At 39.5% G+C, this 22,097-nt stretch overlaps 3 protein-coding genes across 3 annotated transcripts; all 3 read left to right on the top strand.

Moving 5' to 3' along the window:
- Positions 1–1,097: 1,097 nt before the first annotated feature.
- gig2d (grass carp reovirus (GCRV)-induced gene 2d) lies at positions 1,098–2,319 on the top strand. The gene is made up of 2 exons (XM_048167524.1): positions 1,098–1,245; positions 1,344–2,319. The coding sequence occupies exon 2, from the start codon at positions 1,352–1,354 to the stop codon at positions 1,808–1,810; it is 459 nt and encodes a 152-aa protein (XP_048023481.1). The 5' UTR covers positions 1,098–1,245; positions 1,344–1,351; the 3' UTR covers positions 1,811–2,319.
- Positions 2,320–7,928: 5,609 nt separating this feature from the next.
- LOC125253489 lies at positions 7,929–15,425 on the top strand. The gene is made up of 8 exons (XM_048167475.1): positions 7,929–11,361; positions 11,651–11,746; positions 11,904–12,284; positions 12,920–13,021; positions 13,988–14,220; positions 14,778–14,956; positions 15,048–15,141; positions 15,249–15,425. Exons 1-8 carry the CDS (start codon positions 11,100–11,102, stop codon positions 15,423–15,425), a joined length of 1,524 nt encoding a protein of 507 aa, XP_048023432.1. The 5' UTR covers positions 7,929–11,099.
- Positions 15,426–15,432: 7 nt separating this feature from the next.
- Positions 15,433–19,113, top strand: LOC125253500. Its single transcript, XM_048167492.1, has 8 exons — positions 15,433–15,568; positions 15,652–15,769; positions 15,893–15,984; positions 16,090–16,204; positions 17,065–17,337; positions 17,474–17,650; positions 17,734–17,942; positions 18,936–19,113. Exons 1-7 carry the CDS (start codon positions 15,437–15,439, stop codon positions 17,922–17,924), a joined length of 1,098 nt encoding a protein of 365 aa, XP_048023449.1. The 5' UTR covers positions 15,433–15,436; the 3' UTR covers positions 17,925–17,942; positions 18,936–19,113.
- Positions 19,114–22,097: the final 2,984 nt, after the last annotated feature.

The following is a 22,097-nucleotide window of genomic DNA, read 5'->3' as shown; positions in this document are numbered from 1 at the left end:
TCTGCTCTCTGCTGTACCTGTCTGCTGTTGTTTGACCACTGCCTGTCTCACTGCGAACATTGTCTAATAAAGCCTGCACATGGATCCCACGTCATGTCCCGACTCGTTACAGCAGCATAACAAGAGATTTTATAAGTGATTTTTTGTAGGCCGGTAATTTTTGACCGGGAACACCACGAGTGTGATAGGGTTTTCAACACAGCACAAGGGTTAAATGGTGTAATCCTTATATAATAAAATGAAATAATATGCTATAATACACTTTAGTTTAGAATTCCAGGTATTAACCCTCTTAGAATATTTAGTTTATTGTCTGTTTAAAATGTTTGCATGTAGTATATGTTGTATTCTTTGTTGCAAAATAAAAAATAAGTAATTAAAAAATGGTATTTGGCACTATTTTTTGCCAAGTGACATTGTCACCTGTGCATTTATTGTGTTAACTTTGTGCATTAAAAATCAGCAGACAATTGTATAAGTTAATAATAAATGTAATTATTTGGCTTTTAAAGTGCAGAAAAAATGAGAGAGAGAGAGAGAAAGAGAGAGAGAGAGAGAATACAACTTTAGAGCTTTTTAGTGTACCATGGTAAATAATAATTCAAATAAAAACTCAATAAATTATGCACAACAAATGTGATCATCCTGCACAAGTATTTCTTCCTAAAATGAGTAATTGGAATAGTTCCAGACATCAACAGAATGCATAGAATTCATGCTTAAAATGTGTTGTGAAGTATATCTGGCTCTGATTCACCTCTGCTGGACCTTTCCAACAGTTGCTTATCACAAAAATGCAAGGTCACAGCTTTTTACAGAAGATGCATGTGCCTATGTTCACATGCAGAGGATCATTTCCAGCAAATGTCTCCGAAATGAATCCCTTCCTTTGATCTGCAGCTGTGCAGTATCTCATTGACAAGACAAACATTCTGTATCACACTTATTTCGTTATTTCTTTAAACTGTTATCTTTATGACTGTAGTAGTTAACTGTACAACTATACTCATTTGAAAGAGATTTTTAAAGTTGCCAGTAAGACAGAAACTGTGAATTGTGAAACTCCAAACAGGACTTGAGGTGAACACATTCTTCTGCTCTCTGACAGATGTTTCTGATTATAACTTTTTACGAAAGAAACGAAACTTAAAATCTGGGGGTTTCCATCTTGTTGAAGGTGTGGCTTCGATATATTCCCCACCTCTTAAGCAGCTTTTTGCACAGTCTAAATTTGTCATCCAAGAGGTAAGCATCAAATTTCTTTAAACTTTACACCAATAGCAATCTCTGATTTCAAAATTAAACAATCCTCAAAATTAAAACCTTCATTTGCACTTCTCTAGATTTAAACATGTGGGCAGAGAATGACTTGTGTCCAGGTGTGCCATGTCTCGAAAGCTACACAGAGCCTGTGAATGGTAAAATATACCTAATGTATCATGGGACCTCTCGACACGCTGCACAGCAGATCATGAGCTGTGGCTTTCGGCCATCTCAAGGTGGAATGCTGGGACGTGGGGTCTACCTCAGCCGAGATCTTAACAAGGCCAGCAGATACCCGCTTCGTTTGCCTGAACTTGAAAGAGCTGTTATTAGAGTGATGGTCAATGTCGGGAGAGTGAAGAAGATTGACCAACAGGGTCATCCACTGCAGAAAACTTGGCATGATCACGGGTACGACACTGCCTGGTGCCCTCCAAACTGTGGGATGGTGAGAAGCGGTCTTGAAGAAGACTGTGTTTGGGATCCACGTCGGATTCAGATCGTTGATGTAATTTACCCAAAGGTGCAATATGGTTATTATTGTTAAAAAGAAAAACCCAACATAAAATATAGAAATTGCAAATGTACTGCTTCTTTTTCATGACTTTTAAGAATACAAGATTTCTTGTCAAATGAATTACTGCATTAATCTGACAACTTCTTATGTATAAGTAATATTTTTGAATATTTCCAGGCTTGCAGATTGCACTTGCATGCCTGTGTTCAAAATCAAGGCTAAAATCAAGTTTGTTACTAAACTGTAAGAAATATTAGTTGATGTTGTTCAAAAGACAGAGAATTTGATGCAAAAGATAAATGTGCTTGTTATTCAAAACATGAAAGAATTGTGGTCTATAACCAATATAGCCAACTACGACTTTATGTCTAATCTGTTTCATATTCATTCCTTTTTCTGAGAGTTTCATGTTTATATCTTCTTATTGGGTGAGGAGACCCAGAACAAAAAACGAGGGAAATGTTTTAATATTCCATATGAATCATAAATTATATTTGGGACTGTCTGTGTATATTCTTAATAAAGAGAACAAAACACAAGTAAGTCTCAGGATTTGTTTTACCACCAGAGGAAAGTTTTTTTCTATTCAAATAAGGTCTTTCCACATATCTGCCAACTTCTCTGATATGTTATTTTGTCTCTCTCCCCTAACACGTGTTTAAATTTACAGATTTTTTACGATTGCTTAAGCACACCTTGCTCTTTCTCCTCCTCATCTTCCTCTACTTTTCAGATTGTTTCCATTTATTGTTACAGCACCTGTGCACTCTGAACTGGCCTATATTTCATACAGTTGGTTTGATCACATCATTAGAAATAAGTGAGCAGTTTTGAGTCATTGTGTTTAAACAAAGACAACTGTGTTGTAGTTGTGCTTAACTTTTGGTGCTTGTGTTTACCGTTTTTCAACAAAAGTGCATCACAGTGCGAAATGTGTTGTAGTGAGTGAGAATATGTTTAGAGTTTCACAAAAAGAGTTCATGAGATTAGGCAGTGTCTAACTGCCTAAATTTGTTTTAGGTTTTGCAAAAAGAGTGATTTGTTTGACAAATTGATTTAGGCTATTGACAATTTGGTTTAGAGAATGGGATTTAGTGTCTTAGCAATTGTGAAAAACTGTAACTGCATAAACTCTTTAATTGTACTACTGTATTACAGTAAAGAAAAAAAAGAAAAGACCAATTAAAAGTGAACCCAAGAGTATTCTGCCAATTTTGATAGGGGAAATGGCTCGGAAAGTGACTTTATTTTTTCTTTCTTCATTTAAATGTGTGTGCATTGGACACAAACAAGCAGAGAGTGTAATTCATTCCCGAGCTCCTTTGTCATTTTACAGTACCATGACATGCCCAATTTATCTGACAAAAAAAAAAAAAAAAGATGACTATGTCACCATGCATCCATGTTATAACAGGCTGGGTGCAAAATGCAAAGCAGTATGTGTAACGTGCAGGTTGTGTACAAACACATGACGAAGAAGATACACATCAATAAGTCTTTACTTGATAATCCAATGAGTAAATACAGATCCAGGCAGGAAAACACCACAATAAACATACGAGACCCAACAATGAACTAAGGAAAGACAGGAACTTAAATACACAGATGATTAACTCAAATGACAGACAGCTGTGATGATTATGTTAATGTCCATGCTGACTGATGAGTGGCGGGAACACAGAACAAAGGAGCACATGTGATGAAATGAAAACCAAAACAGAACATGACGGTGACCGTAACAGTACATTCCCCTCCGGCGAGGCGCATCCTTGCGCCGTAAAGGAACATTAAAAGGGAGGGCCGGAGGGGGTTATGGAGGTGGACGAAGTGATGGTGAAATGGCAGATGATGCAGGAGGTGGTTCTGGAGGTGGACGGCTGACCGGGAGGAGGCGGAACACAAAAGTCCAGGGTGGTGCCTTGAGCAGAGGATGATGGTGCACGAACCAGGCCACAACCAAGACTGCGCCCCATGGCGGCGTCGCAGGAGGGAGGAGCCATGGCGATGTTGTCAATGATGCCACCATGGGGACAACCGGAGGTGACGATGACGTGGAAGGTGGAGCCCACCGCACAGCTGGAGAGCCGATGATGCGAAGGGACCCCAATGGCCTGGGTGACCGCGACGGAGCTGCAGCGACGACCCCCCAAGGTGGAAGTAGGGATCCGGAGGGCAGAGGTGGAGCTGAAGCGACCGAGGGCGGAGGTGGAGCCTGAGGGAGGGTGGAGCTAGCCGGAGCAGAAGGGGTGGACGGCCAGAGCAGCAGATGCCCCACAAGTCCGTAGCGGAGGCGTGGCGATGTCTGACCCAGGCAGAGCCGACGTGCCGAGGGAGCCCAGCGAGGCCGAATGCCCATTGGTCACTGCTGACGAGGGTGGAAGGAGGTGTAGGAGTCAGGTCGACGGGTCGAGGGGGAGTAGAGCGCTCTGAGGTCGGAGGCGGAGCCACGAGCTCTTCACGCCCAGGAGGAGGTGGCTCCCAGCATTCCTGAGGTGGATCCACACCACTGAGAGGAGACGGAGGAGAAACTGAAGGGCTGATGGGAGACAGCGATGACTGGGTGACAGGCTTGGCTGGGAACTGGAGAGGGGCTTGGAGAGTGCTACAAAATCTCAAAATAGTTTTGAAGAGGTGGTGGGAGAGGGGTGGTGGAGAGGGGTGGGAGAGGGGTGGTGGGAGAGGGAGGTTGGGCGGGGCCAGAGAATTAGATATGTAACAGACAGATTCAGACGGTAGCAGAACAGGCAGAACATTAACCTCTCCTATATCAAAACAGATCTCCAGTGCTTGCCAATAACTCGGGAGGGTGGGGTTCACTTCCATACCCTCGTATTCCACTAGTATTCCCTTGGTGACAGACAGTGCAGCCGGCTCGCATACCTGGTCAGCCCCGCATTGCTCAGGTGCCGTGGTGATGTTCTGCTCGGTCGCTCTCGTTGGCGCTGGCTCAAACATCGCAGCGAAGTTCCTCTCATGGCCTGCAGGGGGCTCATGCTGCCGATCCTCGCAGTCAGGGTGTTAATGGCTGGGCACTGGGTAGCTAGTGGGGCTGGTGTCGTCGTCATCGAAGATGTCCACTGTGAGCGGCGAATCACAGGACACCGGCAGCACCCACTCTGCGTATTCGGTGAAGCTCCCTCGAGGATCTTCCCCGGACAGCTGCTCCTTGGTGGCGGTGTTGAGGCTGGCAAACAGGAAGCTGCAGAGACAGTTGTCCAGGAAAGTGGTAGATGGTACAAGGGTGTCACGTTAGGCACAGAGACAAAAAGATAAGACCCATATGCAGCTTTAATGGGGTAATCCAAACACGTAATCCAAACAGGCAGGGGTCAAAAGCCAAAGATCAGTCCATACAAAACAAAGAAAAACACAAACAGAAGCCAGTGACATTAAGTGAAACCACAATACAAAAGCAGAGACAAACCAGGTATAAATAGACAGACACTAATGATGAAACACAAAACAGCTGGGTGCAATGAACGGGATAATGAGTCCGGGAAGTGGGTAATGGGAATTGAAGTCCAAGTGAGGTGAACAATAGTCCGTGTTGGAGTGCCCTCTGGTGGCTAAATAGGGCACTCCAACTGGTGATCATGACAAAGGGAGAGAAAATCTTCCAAATGTGCCTTGAGGGAGCGGTCCTTCTGCTCAAGGCATAGCAGTTCAATGGCTGCAAAGTGGTCCATAGCGCAGGAATGAAACCAAAAAACACATAGTCACAAAAACTAAAACGAAGACACTAACAAAACACGGCAATTATCTTTTCTAGGTTGGGTCTTCTGTAATGTGTAGGTTGTGTATAAACACACAGCGAAGAAGATACCCATCAGTAGTCTTTACCGGATAATTCAACAGGTATGCGGCGAGGGGGGCGTGGCTCAGCAAAGTCTGCAGCTGGAGAGAGAAACAGGTAACGAGTGGTGAGTAAGTAGGTCAAGTGCTGCATGAAATACACCTGTGTCTCGTTGCAGTAATTGGCATGCGGAGACCGGATAAAGCCAGCTGGAAACAGGAAGCAGTAATTGGCATGGGGACACCAGATAAAGCCAGCTGGAAACAGGAAGCAGTAATTGGCATGGGCAGACCGGATAAAGCCAGCTGGAAACAGGAAGCTGTGAAAGAGAGAATCTGAAGACTCGTGTGGACGTCTGTGGGAAGCTCTGGAGAGCTGGCAAGTGTTGCTGTGCAGAGAAATTGACTTTGATTTAAAAGCGCTGTTAGCGTGACTTTTGTTTGTGAGTAAAAATACCAATAAACACATGAGTCTCAGCAAGCCGACCCTGTCTCCTTCCTTCTATATACTTTGAACATTGTTACAGGGTAAATACAGACCCAGGCTGGAACAGAACACAACACAATGAACATACGAGACCCGACAATGAACTAAGGAAAGACAGGAACTTAAATACACAGACGATTATCTCAAATGACAGACAGCTGTGATGATTAGGTTAATGTCCATGCTGACTGACGAGTGGCGGGAACACAGAACAAAGGAGCACATGTGCTGAAATGAAACCCAAAACAAACAGAATGGTGATCGTGACAATATGATGAAAAGTGAAAACTGAGAAAGTTCCACAAAGTTAGTAAATGGTATTTTTCATTGGCGGTAGCCTATTGATGTTACTGTACCTATGTTAGTTAAACCAAACTCCCTGTGATCACCCAACACTGTGTGCTTACTCTTCAAAATACACTAAAACATATAGCATTTACTATTTACAGGTGTGGAGCGAGTTTCTAACACGGAAACTGTTATATTGGTCACAGATATGTTTCTTGTGTAGCTTTATATGAAAGTAAATAAATAATTGTATGTGTTAATCTTATCTGTTCGAATCATATCAGAAGAGTTGTATTTATTGTTCATTAACTGGACATGTTCAAACACCTTCTGTCACAGTAAATATTTCCTGATAAGGTGAGGGATTTCCAAAGAAACAGTCCTGTAAATCAGAAACAAAACTTAAATCATATAGGAAAATGGGGTAAATAATATAGTTCTGATTTCATTGCAATTTTAATTAAACATGTAATCTAAAACAAAACAATATCATATGTAAATATTGAAGGGAATTAATTATAAATATTCATATCATATAATTCAGCAGTTCAAGTATTTTATAAAGTTAATGTAAAACTGAGATCAGTGCAGTTCCTGTTTTTTTTTTATATATAGAAGTCTAACAATAGGTTACATCATTACCTGGGTTGCTTCAGACCTATCAATATTGTACAAGAGTCAACACAGAGTCAACACAAAAAAGGCAACACAGTTTTACCAAGTCTTTTTAACTAGTTTTGTGGTGGCAATAAAATATCACATAAGAGACAAACACGTCCAATTGTCTTTCTCAAAGGTTTTATTTTCTTGCAAGAAAAAGGTCAAACAGTCATACAGAGACTCAAAGTTGCTGCAGAGTGTGTGTCTCCTGTCATATGATAATTACACTTTTCTTATTTTCTGTCATACAATGATCTTACACATCAATAACTGTTCTTTGTTCAGGCAAAGGCAGAGAAGCATGTGAAACCACATGATGTCCTAGTGAAAAAATTAACTACATCCTGTCTCTCTAAGCAGTGCAAAAATACCAACATAATACCATGTTCCCTAAGCATAATAACATATTAATAAAAGCATACTTATAAATAAAATTTCTTCCACGGTTTTATATCTTTTAATATTATAATCATAAAATAAAATTATCAATCAAATTTACAGCTCTATGTTTAATTTCATACATAAAGTGATGCTGCAATCCATAATAGAAACTGAAACTCAGTGGAACATTTTCCATCGTGGACACGCCCTGAAAGATGTGTATTGAGGAAACTATTTTGCAAATCGCAATTACGTTACATGCCAACATATAAGCAGTGCTATTACGTTGGTCCTTAACCTAATAAAGCCAATTTATTGCAGTGCTATTACGTTTGTCCTGAACATAATACATCCAAAGCAGGTTTCTTTTCACACGTAGCAGCTAATGCTGTTCATTTTGTTTTAATTATTTACTCCCTTTTTTCTGATCGGGCTACAAAATATTATTTATGCCAGGGGGAGTCAAATGGCGGCACCCAGATAATTTTTATCTGGCCCTCCAACTGGTTTTACTCGTCAAATGTCTGACGCATGTCAAGAGACCCTGGCGTCACTTTTTAACGCACTGGGTATACCTTTGGCGTTATTTTTCGACGTGCAGGGTAGTCCGATAGACTTCTATAGAACTCAACAGCGTTGAAATTTGACGTCTTGGGTCAGCACACCGCAACCCGTTGTCTGCCTTATGGGTCGACACTACAATAAATAAAAATAAAAAAGGAATAGGCTACAAAAAATGATTTATGCCAGGGCGAGTCAAATGGCGGCTCCCAGATCATTTTTATCTGGCCCTCCAACTGGTTTTTGATGTTTAAAAACCCTTGCAATCTGATATCAAAGTGCCCTCTGCATAAAGGTTTAGCGCGTTCATCAGCGGTGAGTTTAACAACGCACACGGTGTACAACCGCACTCAGCGGTGAGTTTAACAACAATCAACTGCAGGTAAAAGGGCGTTCAGAGGTGAGTTTGACCAAAGCAACGCTCAACTGCAGGTAAAATGGCATTAAAAGGTGAGTTTAACAACGCTTCAAGGCGCGTGCAAGTAAGCATTTTAAGAGTTTTCTTGTCATAGGTAGGACACTGCTTTAATTATAGCATGCTGGATAACGTTTTTATCGGAGGTTTGTTGATTTTAATAAATATATATAATATGCTACGATTGAGTTCAATTCATCTTTTTTTTGTTGTTGTTTTATTAAATCCTCTAAATTAATAACGCTGACGTCAACGTATGGGCGATCCCAAGGTCCATTGCGATTTTACACTCGGTAAGTAGAAGGGGTAATGTTAATTAATAGAGATGGATTACACATCAAAAACTGTTGAATCAGGACAAGAAGTTGTGATTTGTAAGGTGGCCATTTCTGATGACTGATGATATTTCTGATGATATTTCTGATAAAAATATAGCTTTCTGCACCACATGTGCGGGCTAGCAAAGTTAGCTAATTGAATTCAAGTTCATTTTTGTCGCATAAAATCATGTAAGGTACAATTATTGGGGAATGTAAGATTTTCATAATGAGACATACTGTAAGTGTTAGCTGTAATGTATGCCTGCGTTGGGATTCTTCTTGTGGTTGTGTGTCGTTGCTCTTTGCCCAGTGTTTTGTGCCCATTTATACACATGCTAGTCAGTGTAACTTATAGAGCTTGGCAAACTACGTCACTGCGCGTTGCATTCTGGGTAGTCGCGGCCATGTTTTAGGCCACGCTCAGGAGCGTACAATGACAATAAATACAACTCACCAGATGAAAAAACGACTGTAATTACGTTAATTTTTTTAAAGAGCTGCTTGTACTTGCTGAGAATAAATGGACTAATATTTTAATCTCTTGTGATCATTCGATCGCTCAGTCTTGTGGCCAGGACACGATATACACACGCAAAGAAATAATACTGACGCCTTCTATCGGACCACACACAGGACCAAAGTGATTTCTCTATTGCAGTTTTTAATAACTAAGTGGCACCGATATCTGCCAGATAAAATAATAAACACAATATAGATTGATCGCAGCCAGCATATCATCATATAGCCCTGATTTCTTCATGTTAAAGCATTAAGGGATAACATAACAGCATGACCATCTGTAATGCAGCTCTGAAATGAATTTTGTGGAGTCGCTACAGCAAGTAAGTTTTACTGGACCTAAATGGAATAAATACATGATTTCTTACAGAGAGAAGCTTAACAATGAATCAAAGATGTGCTGCTTTATGAACACAGAGAGTGATCGAGAGCTATTTCACAAATAACATTTCTAAACGTGTTTTCGTACATTATTAATGGCGTGAGCACGTACATATTCAAACAGATCAGAAGTTATGAATCTGTAATAAATACAAATGACAAAGCCACATTTTGGTCAAGTTTATTTTCATTAAGTTTCACTTTCACCATTGTGTCGTTTCTAAGCTGGAAGGCAGAAAATGAGGGACATTATAGTTTAACGTGGCTTAATTTACTAAGACAAACAAAACTTATTAACGTTATGCTTTATTAGTTCGGTGTTTACTACAGAAAAGCAGATGAGCCCAGAATATGAACGCAACACATTTAACACAAGCATTTTCCTCTCATAAAGAAAACACTTAATGGACAGTGACTTAACGTGTAATAAGACGGGTTCTGTTCATATTCTGGGCTCATCTGCTTTGCTGTACATAGTTTCTATGGGAGGAAAACGTTTAACTTGAAATTAAACGCGTTGCGTTCAAATTCTGGGCTATTAGTATGATGTTTACTTACATTACGCCAGCATTACGCCACGTTAAGCTTTTTATAATGTCCCGAAAATGGGACAAAATGGCGCTCCATTTCACATCCGTTTTCCACGCTGGTCAGTATATGCAGATAGTTTATAACACAGCCAGCGTTCACCATTCTAATATGTTTTTAACTGTATAATATAAATTTTAACATCTTCCTCCACTATTTCCCAGTCTCTACTGTACTGTCCGTGACCTAAAGTCCCAGAATGCAATGCGTTGCTGACGTCACGTTCCCAGACTCTATAACTGTGCTAATGAAAGCATAGACATGAAAATAAAGCACATTAACAAATTAAATCAGTGTTAATTAAAAGCTTGTATTCTAAACTACTATGAATGCTGAGGGAAGTTTTTGATTAAAATCATCACAGGGAAAAGGAAATAATCCAGTTAAAGAAATTTGTTTCCTTGTTAATACAAAAGTATAATTAATAACATAAACAGATTTAAAAATGGCACTGATTATCAACCAAACTGGCATTGTGAATGGTTGGTATCAATATCAGCCATGAGTGTCAAGATCAGTCCATCCATACCTAGTGAGATATTGTATTGTGAGTTTGCAGGCAACACCCAGCCCTACAGTATTCTGGCCTAATATTTATATAAGCACCCACAGACCTCCTCCACCACATCCCAAAGCATGGGCAAACTAGACCAACATTTTCTCAAGTTCTTAAATATTTTTGTAGTTGTATGTAGCATGATCTTCAAATCTGAATTTATATTCTTTCCCTTCTCTCAACAGGTCCCCTAGTCCCTTCATCATTTACTTTAAAACTTCAGCTTCGTTACAAAGCAAAAACAAAGGCACTTTTTAGAGCCACGTTTGTCTAGTTAATTGTTGTCAGTTCATCTGGTTCTCTGTTGTTCTTGCTCTTTTGCTCTTCCCCCCCCTATCCCTTTAGTGTTGTCTTGTTTGTCCTTGTTCATCATGAGTGACCATTCCAATTTCGAACAGGTCCTTAATGAGCTTGATGAGCTTGTTGAACATTCTAAATTAAATTATGAACTCCAGACCTTGGAAGATTTCATCAATAAGATGCCGGGAGAACAGGAGGCAGCACCATCCACCAGCCATCAACCAGTCCAGAAGGCTCCACCATCCACCAGCCATCAACCTGCCAGGTGGCTGAAGAGAGACAGTGATGGAAATGTTGTCTATGACAGACCAAGATCATCCCGAAACCAAACAGGTCAGTTTTCTTTTTTCAGTCATATTACTTAAAGAGAGAACTCCTGTGATTTTCACATATATCTAAAACAGAGATATAGATTGTTTTACCACTTGGGATTGAATACACGAATCAGTAATGTGTCTGGTATGAGATATGAGGTTTTTATTACATACTCATCCAAAGTGGTATAGACAACGAAATTGGGCCAATAGAAGTTTGTATCATTGTGTGGAATAAAATGAGCTTGTCAAAATCTATGGAATTGTAATGCTTTAAAGGTTGATTTGGGTTTTATTTTCTGCTACAGCTACTAGTCACAGCTACAGTCGTAAGACTGGTGCTCATACTAGGGTGTTGGACAGCAGCATTGAGATGACCAACTACTGTCCTCCTGACACTGTTGGTATGTTCTTTATTTTGTCTCTATTCATTATGTTTATAGATTCTAATAATTAGAATGTAAATTACATGTTTTTGCGTCAGAATAGCCGACAACATCCATGTTGCGCACTTTGATAGTGTAGAAAATTGTTTTTAAATATGATGTACTATTTTAACAGAGACTTTCCTTGAAGAGCTAAACCACTCACAGTGTGATGACTTGGATGATCAGGAAACGGCACCAGCACCACCACGAGCTTCCTCAGACTGGTCTACTCGAAAAAGTCTCCTCTCAGAGAGGTGGGAGAAAGAAAGACCCTGTCTGGTGAATACCATGGTGGCACAACAAAATGCGACAACTCATATCTGCCAACAATGTGGCAGCAGTCCAGCTGCTGTCCGTTGTCGTGACTGCCGACCACAACCATTCTTCTGTGCTGATTGTGATGTCAGTATACACCGAAACCACGTGTTCCACAACAGGGATGCAACAATAGCTGGATTCTTTCAGCCATTGCCTCCAACAACCTGTGTCGTGGAGAGGGCTCTTTCCCAGTGTGGTAAGCTGTATTTCTTTTCTTTTTTTTCTTTTTTTGAGTGTCCCATTTAGGGCTGCACAATTATTGCAATCGTTATTGCAAATATGATCCAATGCAACTGCCTAATGGTAAAATCTGCAAATAATCATGAATAGGTGACATTTGACTTTTATATTCACGTCATCCTCCTTGACTGTGCAACTTCTGGTTGGTGGGTGTGCGTAGTGCGTGAAGGGTACAAAAATTCTGATTGGTGAACTTCAGTCGGTCAGTGGGTGTTTGTCTTCTTGTACACTGGCTGTGCTTACCTATCAGAGGTGGCACAAATTAAAGAGACATTTGGAATATTGAACTGAATCAAATCATTCACATTAAAAAATCATATTGGAAATGGTAATCGCTTTATCTGTCAGAAAAAGCGCGATTATATATTGTGCAGCCCTAGTCCCATTCTCAGTTTATTTAAATAACTTCACAGTATAATAGGCTTCACAGGAATCTTTTGAGTACTTTCTCTGAAACACACTTTATGACCTTTTATCTTTAAAGCTTTTCAAATCATTGATTTAAAAAAAAAAAAATCATTACAGAATGCTTCCCAGTTAGTACATAGGATGATGCATGTCTTTAATCCCTGCATATGATGTGTCTTTCAGTGTGTATTGTGCCGTTGGAGATGCCCGAGAAAATATGTAGTTGTTCTCCAGGATCGTTGAGTGTCAACCCAGGAAAAGTTGTTGCTGTGGTTACAATGAATGGTAAGAATAAAATGAACTTAAGGGAACATTCCCAATCAAGTGGCTGTAGCGTCCATATCACACTGTGGGCAAAGTGCTGATAGGGACCTGGGTTGGACTTTAACCTGATTCCACCCCATAGGGCTCTCCCACTCGCTTCCTGCCACTTTTCATTGTCCTATTTGAATAAAAAAACAAGGCTGTGCTATTGGCTTTGTAAATGTGTCCTGATCTATTTCTATTCAAATGTTCCCTATAGTGGTCTGAGCTGGGCAGGATTTTCAGTCCTGCACCCCCCCGTTCCCACAATATTCTGTCCCGTTCCGCAATAATGTGACGGTTTAGTCCTGCTCCCGCCCGCATCTATAACCTTATGTGCATCTCCCGCCTGTGAAAGACCGCAGGATAGGCAGGAGGGGTGTTCAGTTTTGTGTTCTGTCTCACGAAAGAGGCACTTGACAACTGAGAAAGACTGCCAGATGTCTGATTTTAAGTTTCTTGGTTCTGAATGTACTACATGGGTGATAGTAATGTAGGCTACTTTTCTTTAGAAATTCACAAATATCTGAAGTAGCCCAGTGGTGTCCTCTTCTTCTGTCATGCTTTCAATTTCAAGTTTCAACAAAGGAGCAGCAGGAAAGAATTGAAACCACATAAACAACACTGTCAGTTAGGCTGCTTAAACCCCTTTTTTTATCTTTTTTTTTTTTATTGCTGCCTAATAGATCATCTAGCTGAACTATAATTACATACACTACTTTCTCATTTGTATATGTTGTTTTAAACACATATTTCATTTGCAGAAGTGCAGTGAATCATCTGTTCCTCCCGCACCAGCAAACACACCTGTCTCATCCCGGCCAGTCCCGCATAGAGCTTTCAAAACCTGTCCCGTGCTGCAGTCTTTTGTGTCGGGACATGTGGGAGGGGCCTCTAGTTCCCAATGCATTTGTTGTGCATAATCCAATGTGTTCTTGATTTTTCCAGGTCGATATGATCTCAGTATGCCTGAGATGAAATGCGAGGCATGCAAAGCCACTTGGAGCGCTGGAGTGGATGACTTGGTCCGAAATGACTACTGGCCTGCTACCCTTCACTTCTCCACGGTGTACGCTACAGATGTGTTTTGTTCATATGAAGAGTTGAAGATGGCAGCACCAGGACTGTCCTGCCAAGCATTTTTAAGAATGCTTGATCAACGAACTGTCCGATTTGGCCGTGTGAGTATTAGTGGTGGGAATCACTAACAACTAGTACTAGTATTGACGTGTATCGCAGAATGACTATGGTGACATTATCAACACATTGATTATTATAATTGGAGCATGTTGATGATATCAAAACACAGTGATTCAGCTGTACTCGATACATCTATAGAACATCATCTAAGATTCAAAGTCTTTGTGTAAAAACTACCGTTAAAAAATCTAAATTCGCTACATGTACAAAAGTATTGAATTTCTTTCAAAACATTAGACCTTTTTAAGATCAAGTTTTTTTCACATTCTAGTCATGAGTTTGCACAGAAAAAAAAAAATTTGACATGTTGGTTAAGTTTGCGTGATGTTTTGTGGAATTTGTCTTTTTTTTTTTTTTTTTTTTTGGAGACTTTGGTCGTGATGTTTTCCAAAGATTTCCAATGATGCACTGGGCTGCCTGTGATGAGCAGCTGCCTGTGGAGGCTCGATGCTGGAGGATTTGGTGTCACCTTTGACCTTATTAACTTTAGTTAACTTTACTGTGAATTATGTTGACTTGTTTTACTGTTCTGAAACAGACTGGGAAGATCACAGCAGACAGCTTCAGAAAAAGCTTTTTGGAGTGGGAGGCTGTTAGATTTGAGGTGGATAAGATCTGCAGGGAGGAGCATTTTGTCTGTCCTGCGTGCACCCCAGACATGCTTGCTGTTTCTGTGGATGGAAATCGCAAGCACTACCGCTTTAAGAATGCAGCAAGGTACTTACAAAATGTGTGTAATTTGCAGTGTCGTTAAAGTAACCTTTGCTGTGTCATATTGAAGGTCAGTGTGTACCTTTCTTTCATTTAGATCTGAAGAACAAGCCTTATTTGATGGCATCTTCATTGCAAAAGATGATGAAGTAGAGAGATTTGTGGATTACATTCATTCTACCACCAACCATGTAAACTTGTTGTATAATATTTCTAAAAACACCACCAATAACATCTTACAGTTGACATTGTTTGGGTGAGTCCTGACTATTTATATTAACCTTTTTCCATGTTGTAGGTCTCTGGAAGAGGTGTCTGTGGAGGGGAGTGGTCAGCTGCCAGGGAAACGTCTCAGAGATCCTCAAGTAAAATTGATGAGGAGGGACTTGAGCTTGCAGTCTGTCGACATGTTCAGGGGGAGAAATCTATGCTTATCCCCTCTACCTGCAGAACAAGCTGGCAAATAAGCCAATAAGTTTTTTTGCCATGGATGTAACCTGCAAGTACTGGCCCTACCTCAACAAAGTGGCAAAAAGCTGCCCGGAGCTCCAGCACCTACTTAGCATGAAACCATTTCTCTCAGTGTTTCATGCCAAAGCCCATGATTTTAAATGCGAGGTAAGAAAACATTACCATGTCATTGACTGTCCCTAAACACCTGCAAAGGTATGTTGGCAGCTTTTAAGTATTTTCTTTAATAGGTTAAATGGAGTGGAGCTTACCAGCAAGGGGCCGGATTGACACTTGGGGAGGAGGTTGAGCAGTGTAACGCCTTCCTCTCTAGGATTGCTGTGACCACGAAGCATATGCCCAAAGCAGGTAAGGTAACCACACACTGGACTACTTAGATTGAAAGTGTTACAAGAAAATTGTAGCCAGTGAGGGACATGTGGTACAACACAGATTAGTGTATTTTATTTATTTATTTTTTATTTTTTGCAGGACGTAAAGACATGCTTACACTGATGGCCATGCGCTGGAATCAGCAAAAGTTTAAGAACTTGGCTACTTCACTTGCCTGCCGATATCAGAAGGTAGACATGAGTATTGTTATTTTCTTATATTGTAAATACCTTCTATTGTATATTTTTGTAGGTATAACATTTTTCTTCTTTCATTTCCTTTTTTTGTTATTTAAGGCCACAAAACGCCTGGAGAGCCAACTTCAGGACCTGGAAAGCATGAGAATCCAGCTGGCAGTGACACAGGTTGAAGTTGAGGGCTGGGTCACTGATATTAAGGAGTGGGCAGAAGGTGAGAGTAGGGCTGGGCGATATATCGCATGCGATTGTCACGCGCATTTCGTCAGTAAAGCCGGTACCCTGATTGCCGCTAAATCGTCATCACCTGCTTTCAAATGGAGCGGCATTTAATAGACAGAGCCGTAGTTCACTGACAAGCCACGCAATATCGCGTTTATTATCGAAGGCGATTCATCTGCGATATGAGCGCGATATTGCGTGGCTTGTCAGTGATCTACGGTTCTGTCTATTAAATGCCGCTCCATTTGAAAGCAGGTGATGGCGATTTAGCGGTAATCAGGGAACCGGCTTTACTGACGAAATGCGCGTGACAATCGCATGTGATATATCGCCCAGCCCTAGGTGAGAGTTATACTATTACTTTAATGTCTCAGTTCTGCAGAATAATGGGAGACATGCTTCTGCAAGTAATTACTGTTTTAAAATGAAATCATACATACAATGTTTTCTTGGTCATGTACTTATGCAATAAAAATGTCAAATTTTAGTATGTAGTGCATGCACACTGGAAATCATGCCGAAACAAAGTGCCCTGAAAGTACCTGAATGGTTCACAGTCCAAAAGTTGGAACATTGGACATTTCTCGCAGTTAGCGGATCCTGTCTTGGCTACGTTGTCATTTTCTTTGGTACCCTGTTACATACTTCCTATACACGCTAAGAAATATGAAATGATTATTGAGACTCACCTGTCCTTCCTCCAGGAGCTTTTCTTTTATAAAGAAAAAAAAGGAAGCAAAGAGGGATAATCCTTATGACTTCCCTGTGGCATTCTGTTACATTGAGACTTATCTAATTTCAGTTACTGTCATGAAAATGTAAGCAAAATGTTTGCACTTATTTTCTTCTCAGCAACAACATCCCAAAAGAATGCCGATCTTGACGCGGTGACCAGTAGAATGGAGGTGCTGGTGGCCAGCATTAAAAGAAGGTCCCAGCGCCTTTACAAAGACACCGATGGCAGCAAAGGTCGGGCCCGGATTCGGCGCAAAATCCGAGAGGAGAAGGCCATTCTTAGCTCTGTTGTTGAAAAATACAACAGTATGGTTCCAGATACAGAAAGAATCGCCTTTGACATCATTCTCTCTGACGAGACAGTTTGGCCATGGCAACTTTCACATCGTGGTATGTACACAAATCTGTTGACACTTTTGTTTGATTCACATAGTAGCACAAAACCAATTATGCCTTATCACAGATTATTTCAGAAATTCCTTGAAAAATACTTACAATTGACTTATTTCCCACAACTGTATCCCAGACGCTATAGATTTGAAAACCAAGAGGAAGGCGTTTGATGTTGTGATGGCAATAAGGAGACTTGAGGAGGAGAAGAAGATTGTTCTTTCTGAGATGGCAAAGCATTGGAAATCTCTCTCCACTCGTGCAGACACACTCAAGGAGATGTCATGCCAGCTTTCCAGTGAGGCATTGAAAAGTACGTATTTAAGTAATGTGTTGTAATACTATACTGTACATTGTAATTTTTTTTCTGATAATTTTTTGTTTTACTCCCATAAGGTGAGCTGTGGGCTCTAAACGAAGAAGGGATCAAGGGTTTCCTCAGCTTAACTTTGAGAAAAAAGCAAGAAGTCACCAGAATGATGAAGCATGCAAGAGACTGTTATGCTCAAGTTTTGACTGGAACAAGTATGGACTTCCAGAATGATTGGGATGGATACGACAGTGATTCTGAACTGTCAGACGACTGAGTTTGAGGAGCTCTCAAAGTGAGAAATGAGCATTAACTCACTTTTGTTTTGATTCCTTATATTTGTCAGTTTCCTTTTAGTTTTTAGGGTCCAAAAAAATCACCAGTTAACTTAATTTAAATTTGCAAGACCAGGCTTAAATGAACTGACAACATAAGTTATACGACTTACGGTTCTCAAGAACATACACACACAATCTCAACTGACTTATCATCCGTACAGCGTCTCTTTTTCCTTTCTCCCTTTTTCTGCCGAGTGACGCGCATGCCCGGACATGGACATTCATATTTTCCGTTAAATATTATTAAAATAAGTCCGTTTTCTTGTTTAACTGATTGAGTTGTCCTTAAAGGAACCCTAATTAAGAAGCCTGTCTGATTTTCCATGACTTTGAAGTTAAGTTTATGTAATAAGCACCTAGACCAGTGTTACATTTCTTTTTGAGAAGTCAGACGGGCTGCTTAATTGGACTGAGATATCTCCACATGTGGCATCTGTTTTTGCCTGCAGGGAGATTAAGCTTTGTCACAACTGCAACTTGCATGTACTGCTGTTTTTGGTGGTGTTTTGTAACTCAGCCATAAATACTATGCTAAATTTTGAGGGTTAGGAGATACAGTCATCACAGTTTCATATTCAGTAGGAATGACGCGATCTGCTTATCACACAATATGATTAGATACACAATATGAGCTTCACGATTTAATACAAACACAATACAACGTAATAAATAAATCTTCAATGACCACTAAATTCTACCTGTGCAGAATTATGTTTATTTCTGATATACAAATCTTTGTAATGTAAACAGTTTAAAAATGTCATTACAAAGTGACAATTATATTTTGGGTATAAATATAAATTCTCTTCAGCGTTCTGCTTTCTCCACCCCATTCTGTCAGGGAAATCTGTAGAAGTTTAACAGGTTTAACAGAGGCCATCCTTATATTTAACATATTTCATAAATTAAATACATGATTTCTGTATGTTTTATTTTGCCATTTCTTTCAGCCTAAAGGCCTGGCCCCCATCTTGGGAACATAGGAATGACTGTGTCATAGAAGAAGGTCTGCTAAAATGACTGTTGTCACATTGCTGGGTCCAAGAAGCAAAAAAATGTGGCCATGTGGACAACAATAAAGTTCTACTGTTCTTCTAATGTTGTAAATAAAAATGATTTGTTTATAAATTTCTGCTTCATTATTCAAAATGTTTCCTTAATTTTGGACAATAAACACTGTTTTCGTACAAGCTGCTGTCTAAGTAACATTTTAAAGCCTTGTAGTACTCAAGGTATAGCCAGCTTTGGTGTTATGAATAACCTTACAGTTGACACTAACCATATTATTGTATCTACACTGTTTTTGGAAGAAAAAAAAAAAAAAAGACACGTTTGTAAAATGGAGCTTGCCCTCAATATGTTTTCCATGTGTAAATGAAGTTTACTGCTACACACTATATAAGTTTGTAACAAATAAAAAGGAACATTTAAGTGTATTGACTACAAAACAGCTTTCCCATGAGTTATAGCCATGTTTTCAACCATTGTCAGCACACCTGAGAAGTCAATAAAAAAAGTAATAGTACTTAATAAATTATTAATACAATGATTTTACTGTCATAATCAGCCAGACAGTGTGTCACATACAGTAGGTTCTGACATAACAGTTAACGTTAGGCGTTATTGGCTTGAAATGCTCCAGATCCAGGCCTATGTAACGTTAGATGAGCAACTTTTCTCGTAGTTTTCTCTTCCTTTTCCAATTGGCTGCTTTGTAGTGAGAAATGTGCATTTTATTTTTACAAAACTAAAGATACAGATAATATACATTCATTGAACGAAGATTATCTTTCGTTGCTATGGCGGTTGCTATTGACGCAGCTGAAACCACGTAGCTTGCATTACTTACTTCCGCCCAGAAGTATTTTCTTCACTTTATATATAATTATATTTATAACATTTCTCCACAGAAAAAAAACAATATGATAAGTCAACAATACGATATGTTCATGTTAATGCTATCACATTTAATAATTTCTCCTTCGATTCTGAGAAATATGTTTTTTTTTTCTTTTTTGTAGCTGAAGGTTATGGAAGTGCCTCGTGTTGTGGGCGGAGTTTGCGCGTTCTACTGTTTGGCTAAAATATCTGAAATAAACCAACATTTTAAATTTTTGTTAACACAGATTATCTAAATGCAGTGTAATTACTAGTTTGACTGCACTAGATATTTGATATATTCAGTAGATATATCTTTTTACAACCCTAGTTTACAACCCTAATTTGCAAACCGAAAGAACTACAACTGTAGTGCTCATTTGTATCAAGCTGCATGGTGTGGCTATTGGGAATTGTAGTTTTTACCAAATTTGTGTTTTCCTTAGAATTTGAGGTTGTAAATAGTTAGTTGAAAGTATAGTGAGGGGTTTAGGGGTATGGTAAACACATCTATGTAATCAGATTTTAAATATGTAATTGTTAAGTGGGTTTAAATACATTTTAACCATATTTGACAGCGCCCCTAGTTGTTGCCTATACTGTATATACCTCAGTATGATAGCTGAGGTCAAGAGCTCTCTATACCAGTTTATCCCATATATGTAGCCTTTTGTTGCTGAATTATAAGCCTTCAAACATGCACCAAGGTGAAGTTTCAAAGGTCAGTATTTCAAAGTAGGAGCTATATAGAATTTTTATATTAACATATGTTACTCTCCAGGTCAAGACCTTTCCAAAAATGTATTTGGTTTAGCTGTACAACAAAATTTTAATTTTCTCATTTCATGGACATAAGGCCATCTCAGGTCTAGTTTCAGAGAACACTTTGAGGTGTCAGTATATAAAGTGAACATGTTTGTTTGTTTGTTTGTTTCTGAATGTGTAAACAGATTAATTAATGACCCCACAACATGAGGAATACCTTGTCCACACACACACACCCCACCAGGCTAGAAAAACATGTACACACACACACACACACACACACACACACACACACACACACACACACACGTTTCTGTGAATTGTGGGGACTTTCCATAGGCGTAATGCATTTTATACTGTACAAACCGTATTTTCTATCTCCCTACACTACCCCTAACCCTAAACCTAACCATCACAGGAAACTGTGCACACTTTCTCACAAAAACATAATTTAGTATGTTTATTAATCCATTTACATTGTGGGGACCGCTGGACTTTGTGGGCACATTGTGGGCACACACACACACACACACACACACACACACACACACACACACACGTGTATTTCTGTTTGGGACACACACACGGCTTATAAGCATAACTATTTATGTTAATGCTGCTATGACGGTACACATACTGTAGGCCCTGTTGCATCCTCTGTATTTATTTCTCTGTTTAAAGATTTAGTTTGTATCTGTACAAAAAAGGGCAAATAGTTTTTCCATTAACATTTTCCTCCTTCCAACACCTGTCACTGTGAGAAACTACAAACCCCATTTCCAGAAAAGTTGGGATATTTGTGCACCAGTACCCATGGCATGGGTGAGCTGCATGTGTGTGAAGGTGTTGACACAGAGGCATATATTAGGATTTTAGAGAGACATATATTGCCATCAATGCAACGTCTCTTCTCAGGACATCCATGCTTATTTCAGCAGGACAATTCCAGGCCTTATTCTGCACAGGCTACAACAGCGTGGCTTCCCAAACGATTAGAAAGTATTATAAAAAGGAAAGGTGATGTAACACAATGGTAAACATGCCTCTGTCCCAATTTTTTGTTGAGCATGAAATTATAACTTTGTTTATATTTGCAAAATACAATTGTGCTGGTCATTAACTAATTGTTGAGTCATATGTCTTTGTGGTTATGGCTTTTGAATGAATTTTAAATTAGTTAATAGTCATGTGCCTCAACAAGTAAAGTCATAACATGATGCTTTTGCAAATCGTTAGCTAATGATTAATTAAATCAGACAACTGGAAAGTTGAAATGCATGGCTTTGACCCATTGTGATAATTAACACATTAATTTACATTATTAGTTAATATAATGTTATTTGGGAATTAACACGATGTCATATTTAATTAACAGCAATTCATATATTATTTAATCTATGAATTCATATAGAATGTTCGTTAGTTGCTGATGCAGTGATCATTAATAAATGGTTTAGTTCTTAATGAGT

This window comes from Megalobrama amblycephala, linkage group LG18, assembly GCF_018812025.1.
Source record: "Megalobrama amblycephala isolate DHTTF-2021 linkage group LG18, ASM1881202v1, whole genome shotgun sequence".
Classification (NCBI taxonomy): domain Eukaryota; kingdom Metazoa; phylum Chordata; class Actinopteri; order Cypriniformes; family Xenocyprididae; genus Megalobrama; species Megalobrama amblycephala.
The sequence above is the reverse complement of the archived record's forward strand: the minus strand, read 5'-3'. Positions and strand labels throughout refer to the sequence as shown.